This window comes from Mus caroli, chromosome X (assembly GCF_900094665.2).
Source record: "Mus caroli chromosome X, CAROLI_EIJ_v1.1, whole genome shotgun sequence".
NCBI lineage: Eukaryota > Metazoa > Chordata > Mammalia > Rodentia > Muridae > Mus > Mus caroli.
The window spans coordinates 142,220,019-142,228,308 of NC_034589.1; the positions used below are offsets into that span (position 1 = coordinate 142,220,019).

An 8,290-nucleotide genomic window follows, 5' to 3' on the forward strand; every position below is an offset into this window, starting at 1 on the left:
CCCATTTGAGGTAGGGGGGCACTAATTTCTTTACAGTTTTCTTAAATAATATCATATTCAAAGATCTGACAAATTCTTTCTAGTAATCAGCACAACATGTGTTAATTAACAAAGAATACTGGATAAATCTAAAGCATTAGAGAAGATTAATAATGTAATTTTTATTATAGTAACAGTCAAGTAAGAAACATTTAAATGCTAGAAGACTGCTTATCACTTTGTTCTTTCAATTCTATAAAACACCGATTAATTAAAAGTGACTGCGATTTGCTGAAATAACTTTATAGTGTCTCCCAAGTGTATGAAAAATCTTTTAAATATGGTGCATGTACAAATGTGCAAAACTATAAATAATTATGGAATGAACAGAAATAGTTTTTATACACAAAGCACACTTCCATTTAATTTTGAAGCTCTGAGTTTTATCAAATTTTCCTCTGGTATCAATGATCTTCACTGAAGTTGTAGGTTTGAAGATAGCCAGGACATTTAACATCTGTATAATGAAGAAATGTTGCAAGAAATACAGTTCATAGCATAAGAAGAAATATTTTGTTCTATGCTCAACAAATCTTATGGCAAAAGAGATCAGGCCATGTACAGGAAACATCCCCCCAAAGACAATGCTGCCCACTAAATTACAAATAAAATACGACATAAATAAATAAAAAGGATCATTTGATTAACTAAAAGCTTGATCCATAGACAGCATTACACTTTTGGCTACGGTGTTTGTAGGATGGAAATTGTCCTTCTGGTCTGGGCCTGTGCCCTAGGCAGACCTTGGGAGCGAACTCTGCAGCCAGTCCCACAATACCTAGAGGAAGATCTACTCCCAAGCACTCTAACACTCCCAGGATCACAGAATAACAGATTCCTTGAGCAGACCTTGGATACTAACTCTGCAGCCAGTTCTACAACACCCAGAAAATGCTCCACTCCCAGGCACTTTAACATGCCCAGGATCACAGGATCACAGGATCAGAGGAACATGGTCACACCAGAATCTCAGGGTCCCAGAGGGAGCTTGACTCCCAGGAGCTCTGACACACCCAGGATCACAGAATCAGAGATGCCCTGAGCAGAATTTGGATGCTAACACTGCAGCTAGTTCTACAACACCCAGGAAAAGCTCTACTCCCAGGCACACTAACATGCTCAGAACCACAGGATCCCAGGATCCCAGGAACTTGGACACACCAGGATCTCAGGGTCTCAGAGGCAGCTTGACTCCCAGTGGCTCTGACACACACAGGAACTCAAGATCACAGGATCACAGGATCACAGGATCACAGAGACAGCTGAACTCTGACAAGTTCTGACACAACCAGATTCACAGGAAGGACAGACTCCAGTCAGATACAGCAAGGGCAGGTAGCACTAGAGATAACCAGATGGTAGGAGTCAAGTTTAAGAACATAAGCAACAGAAACCAAGGTTACTTGACATCATCAGAACCCAATTCTCTCAACATAGCAAGCCCTGGATACACCATCACACCAGAAAAACAAGATCTTGATCTACAATCATTTCTCATGATGGTGATAAATGACTCTAAGAAGGACATAAATAACACCCTTAAAGAAATACAGGAGAACACAGGTAAACAGGTAGAAGCCCATAAAGAGGAAACACAAAAATCCCTTAAAGAATTGCAGAAAAACACAATCAAACAGCCAAAGGAAATGAACAAAACCATCCAAGATCTAAAAATGGAACTAGAAACAAAGAAATCACAAAGGGAGACAACCCAGGAGTGAGAAAACTGAGGAAAGATATCAGGATACATATACGCAAGTATCACCAATGGAATACAAGAAATAGAAGAGAGAATTTCAGGTGCAGAAGATACCATAGAAAACATTGACACAACAGTCAAATAAAAGCAAACAGCAAAAAGCTCCTAAACCAAAGTATCCAGGAAATCCAGGACACAATGAGAAGACCAAACCTAAGGATAATAGGTATAGAAGAGAGCAAAGATTCCCAACTTAAAGGGCCAGTAAATATCTTCAACAAATTTATAGAAGACAACTCCCCTAACCTAAAGAAAGAGATGCCCATGAACATACAAGAAGCATACAGAACTCCAAATAGACTGGACCAGAAAAGAAATTCCTCCTGTCACATAAGAATCAAAACACAAAATGCATGAAACAAAGAAAGAATATTAAAAGCAGTAAGGGAAACAGGTCAAGTAACATATAAAGGCACCCCAAACAATAATAGTGGGAGACCAACACTTTACTCTCAGCAATGGACAGATCATGGAAACAGAAACTAAACAGAGACAGAAAAACAGTGAAACTAACAGAAGTTATGTACCAAATGGATCTAACAGGTATTTATGGAACATATCATTCTAATAACCCACTTTGAACATTGAAGTTTTAAGATTGTAAAACAAAACTTCTAAGACTGGATGATTTATTTAGATAAGTGAATCAGTTTTGACCTGGTAACCTTTAAAATTTTATGGAAATAACAGTTATGCTACTGAGGCATGCACTGGTCTCTTCTATTTGAGATGTTTGCTTAAGTCCTTACAGTTTTCTACTTTGATTACTCCTAGGGCAAGCACACCTGTGTATACAGTTCAATACAGTCTTATATTTCTGGGAGCATCTAGTTTCAGCACACATTTCCTCTGTAAGGAAATTGGTTTATCCTAATTTTAGTTATGTGATCTTGAGATTCACTTTAGAAAAAAAAAACAATTCTATTATTTTGGGCTAAATTTAAAGCAAGCTTTATTAAATTAAAATACTGATCAAGAAAAAAAAAGACATCATGAGAAAACCATTATAACTTTTGCTCATGCCTAAAAATTTACCACATGCCAAAGATGTGCAATTTGCTTTCTTCTTTGCAATACGCCAGAACTCAGACAAACTGCTGAAGTTAACAAGTCTGTGGTTCTGTCATGAGTAAACTTGAAAATGAACTTGTCTGAAATGGAGCTAACTGGCATCTATCTTCTACCTTCATATCTGTCTTCTCACTCAGAGACCATAGCTGATCTCTCAGTATAGGTCAAAGCACATATTTACATTAACCGAATAGTTGCCTATAATGGTTTGAAGCATTCTACCCAATCCTAATGTTTGTTTTTCAAACAATATAAAATCACCTTTAAAAATTTCATCACTATTCTTTATTTCCATCAATACAAGATGTTTTGACACTTGCATAGTCTTCTGTAATACAAATGTCAGTTATTTCCTTGTGTCTGTGTGTGCATATGTGTTCACATGTGTGTGCACTCATGATCTCTATAAATGATGAATTCACTGATAAGAAACCATGTTTATTTCCCTAAATCACATAGTAGCACTTCATTTACCCACCGAATTAATGTATAATTATTAGAATCACATTAAATAAAAATGTTATTTTATATCTTAAAGAAGGATGGAAATCGAAAGATAAGAAAACTGCAAACCAGGTGAAAATAATGCTTCCATTCCCAGTCTATGATTGTTTGCATCACTGTAGTCTTGTCTTGGTAGGCATATGGAGTTTAGGGTTAGTTTCTATAATTTTTAATGAACATACCTAGACATTTCATTAGTATTATATATAACTCTCAGTAAAGTGGCCATTACCCTGAAATTAAATCTACTTACTAATCCACAAGTAAAAACAATCTTCTCTTCCCATCTCTCAATGTCTTCTTCAATTTCTCAGTTTCTGTTTTCAATGTTTCAAAGCTCTATTTCAGAAGTTGTTGACACTTTGGTTAAGTTTATTTCTATGTATTATTTTGAGGCTATTATGGAGGAGGTTACTTTCTTGTTTTGTTTTTCAGTATAGATTTTTGTACATTAGTAATCTCATTTATTTTTATTGTGCATATTTAAAACCTTATTTTTAGGACTAGAGAAACGATTGCACAGTTTAGAACACATAGTTCTTTTGTGAAGGACCCAGTTTTGATTTGTGATACTCACATGGTGGCTCACAATCATCTGTAACTCAAATTCCAAGGGCTTCCACAATCTTCTCTGACCTCTGTGGGCACCAGGCTTGCTTGTAGTGCATATGCACACATGCAGGCAAAATTCCATGCACCTAAAATAAAACAGTAAATCCAAAACAAATATAAACCTTATTCTGAAAAAAAAATTGCAGATGCCACCAGACTGCCAAAAACATCTTTATTACAAAAAAGAATGTTTAAAAACATCTACTTAGGATATTCTAAGTTAATGTCTCCCTCAGTAAGAGTATTAGGACATGTATTAAGATTTATTTTTAAATACTCTGTCATGTCTTTGGATAGTAAAAGCCATATGTGCCCACATTCATACTACTATATTAGGTGTAATATCTGCTGTGTAATGATAAATGGTTGGCTTAATAAATATTTTCTGAATAAATTCAAGAAACAAGGAAGAAGGGAGGAAAATAGAGAAAGATCATAAAAGTTCCCTAATGATGAGCTAAATGTTGGGTTTAACCTAAAATCATAGATAAATTAGCACTAATTTAGGAAAATAAATATATCGAAGATGTTTATCTGAGATTGGCATATGCCAATAAAGGAGGACATCAATAAAGGAGAAACTCAACATCTTATGAGGGAAAGCTTACTCAAAAACCTCGGCAACACAAAAGCCAGAATCAATAACAAGCTGTGGTAATTTAGACTGATTATGTGCCATCTTCTTTACACAAAGATTATCATCAGCAAGATGAAAAATGGAATAATCTTCAAGGTTATATGTATTCTAACACTATAAATTATAAGTGGTAAAGAATCACTTACAGAAGTAGAGAACAATATAAACAGACATAGACCACTCAGTAGGTTATGCTCCCCCAATACCACTCTTTCATCCCCCCTCTCATGCATACATTTGTGCACGAATGCACAAACACTAGGACTTCAGTCTTTAAAGGTTTATACAGTCTGCTCCCTCCAAACAATAAGAGAAGGAGCTCTATAGAGCTTGTCTGTAAGAGCAGTAGGAGGTGACCACCATCTTTTCTTCTATACAATCCTATTAGCTTCAGACGGTGGAAAGGGTACAAAGGAGCAATGGTAACAGACAGCCTACCTTTCTGAATCTTTAATAAGCACTAGCTTAAAGAACATCTGTTCTTCTCTGCAAAGAAGCAGCATGAGAAGCTAGAATAGCAACTGGCAGGCCTCTGGCAGGAGCTAAGCCACAATGACAGAGAAGAAACACAGGAATTGCCTTTGTTTTTTGTGTTTGTTATTTTTTTTAAAATATTTTCTTTGACTTTATAAAAGTAACATATCAGAGTTCTATGAAATGTGGAAAAACTATAAAAGAAAAATATAAACACAAATCAGTCATAGGTCTGTGGCACAGAAATAACCACTAGTTTCTAGTTAATTTATAGGAGAATACCATAAAGGTACCTGACTTTTTTGCTGTTAAAATTTTTGCAATGCCCCATGCAGGCAGAATAGAATGTTTAGATCCCATGAAACTGTAATTATAGACATCTGTGAGCTTTCACATGTGTGCTAGGAATAACACCCAGTTTCAAAAAGAAAATTATCCATTCAAAATGCAAACATGGGATCTTAAGAGATTATAAAGAACTAACTTTTATATTATCAGTACCTTAGACACAGATGGGAAACTATATTCCACTAAAAAGCACAAACCTCAGACTCAAGAGAAAGAGGGAAGTCTAAATTTGATGATATATACAGTAAATTAATTATATAGAGTTTGTTTGAAAAAAAACAGAGGAAAGAGTTGTAAGAGCCAGAGATCAGGGAATTTGCTGTAAGATTGCATCTTTTTTTCACGGCTAAAGCTAAACCTATAAACTCTCACCAACACCACTGCTCAAATGTGAGCTTAACAAGGATGTCACAAACAGACATGCCAAAGTGGACAAAGAAATGCTCATAGGGCCTAAGTTTACACAAACAACTCTAGAGAACTGAGGAATGAATCGAGGAGAAATCGTCTTCCCCAATGAAGAGCACAACACTTGACTGTCCAGTGACAGAATGTCAGCCCTGAAAACATAAGTGCAGGTACCATTATATGAGCCAATCAGGCTATGTTTAGAGACATATATGCAATATAATAATAATAATAATAATAATAATAATAATAATCTCTGATGAAGCTCTGCATGAATAGGTCCATAGACAAACATGCAGACATGACCCCTACACACATAACATAAAATACACAATATCTTAGATTAAGGACAGATTTTGTTGATGTGTTCTCAAAGTTCACTGATTCTTTGTCATTTTCATTTTGCACAATACCTAATTCAGCAATGTTCTTTTTCCCTTAAAAATTCACTCTGTGATAATTTTACGCACACACATGTAAGATATATTTTTATCATATCAACTTCCCATTGCTGGTCAGTCTTAGCTATTTTTGTTTGCTGTGAAGAGATACCATGACCAGTACAACTTATAAAAGAAAGGATTTAATTGGGAGATTATGGTTTGAAAGAGTTAGAGGATTGATAAGCATAGATTAAGGGACCGTGGCAGCAGGCACACATTACATGAACTTTCAAACCTTCACAGGATACCTGACATAGGTTAGAGGTAAGGCTTTGTGAGGTCTCAGCCACTCCTTAGCTGCCTTTGGCTAGGGAGAGCTTTGCTGACCAATCAGGGCTGAGGGGTGTGGCCCACCATTGTTCTGACAGGGTGATAAGCAGGGTGCTCGGAGCTCTGGGGCCAGTCCCTGGAGAGCTCCGCTATGGCTCTGGCGGCCAAGAAAGTCCGCTTGTCTAGAGCTGCAGCAGCAGCCGCCGCCTCCACCAAAGCCAAAAGATCGAAGCTTAAGAAGACCGCCGCCAAAAGATTCAAGCTTAATAAGAAGCGAAACCCTAGATCTCAGCTTCCCAAGAGATCTCATTGTTCCTTAATTCGTTTTCTTTCTCGTTCTAGTTCCTGTGGTTACTATCATTGTTGCTGTGGTTGTTGCTGTTATCGTTCTCGTCCTTCTCATAGCAGAAGTACATTTAAGGTGAGAGATCTAAGTTAAGCTTCCTTCTTCAGTCATTCATTCATCTTCAGTCATTCTTTCCCCAAAGACTTTCTCAGGCCTACAATAAACTTCTCATCTACCTCTGCCCCTTTACATGAATCCTCATCCACATTCTATCTATCTTTTCCCCAAACCAGTGCCCTTATGACTGTAGTTCTTTCAGATTACGAAGAAGGGGGAGCAATCACTTAGAAGGAGAATTAGGAGACGAATCAAGAGTGCTACTGAACTTCGATTGATGCGGAGCCAACTGGAGCGGAGCCAACTGGAACCGACTATGGCTTTGGAGCCAAGTGAGATTACAGTGGCATTGTTGTCTCATGAAAATGCCAATGTGTCTGAGCCGGAGGAAGTTCCACCATGCATTGACAGTGATCAGGTTCCGAATGGAGACTTGGCCAGCTCCTAGACCCTGAACGGGTCCAAAGACCCATGAAACATCAGTGAATGGGTCTGGGAGCTGAGCTGTGGTCCTGTCAAGGCCACTTTTCACCACAAACTAATTTGTATGATGGTGAAAATAATAAGATGTGAAAATATGTGTCACTCTGTTTCTGATGGTGTCGAGGGAGAGGGGTGGGGGTAGGGAAGACTGGAAATTAGATGAGAAGGAACGTCGGTTTCTAGAAGGTTGGGAGTGGTGCGAACAACCGTTCCCTGATAGGCAGACACAGGAGGGTCAGAACAGAGCTAGCACAAACGTCCCCCTGAAGCTTTATTTCACAGGGCAACAGGGAGAGCCCAGGGTTTTCCTAAATGTCACTGGCTAGGACTGCTGCATGGTTTCAGGGTATTACATGGATATGAACTGAGGTGTAGGTGGCAGGCAGTTCCAGTCCTATCTTAGGCAGCACATCAACTCTAGGACCCCTACCTCATTGTGGTGTTTCTTACAGTCCTCATTATGATCTCTTGTGCGAAGACCCTCAGAAGGGCCAAAGACTTCACCCCATCAAAAGGCACCAGTGATTTTGACTGGAATCTGCAAGTGCAGCACTGATTTAGCCTACCTCTTTAGAAATTGGAGGAGGAATAGGACAGCCAACCAGTGCTGGTCATGAAACAGGTAGTAATGTCTACAGCATATTTTAAAAGGACTATGCCTTTCCAGACAGCTTTACTGTGTATTTGCTAACACTTTTTTAATCCCCTCAGGACATATTGTGAAACCAGTTTTTCAAAGCATAAAGTGGGGCTGGAGAGATGACTCAGTTGATTTCTCACATGCATGGGGGGCCTGAGTTTGATCCCCAGAACTCACAATTAAAAAATGAAACCCTAGC

General features: G+C 38.0%; 1 protein-coding gene across 1 annotated transcript; it reads left to right on the forward strand.

Annotated features, from left to right (window-relative positions):
* The first annotated feature begins 6,699 nt into the window (after positions 1-6,699).
* On the forward strand, positions 6,700-7,546 carry LOC110286951 (cysteine-rich perinuclear theca protein 1-like). The gene is made up of 2 exons (XM_021153637.1): positions 6,700-6,986; positions 7,171-7,546. Exons 1-2 carry the CDS (start codon positions 6,717-6,719, stop codon positions 7,414-7,416), a joined length of 516 nt encoding a protein of 171 aa, XP_021009296.1. The 5' UTR covers positions 6,700-6,716; the 3' UTR covers positions 7,417-7,546.
* The last annotated feature ends 744 nt before the right edge of the window (positions 7,547-8,290 follow it).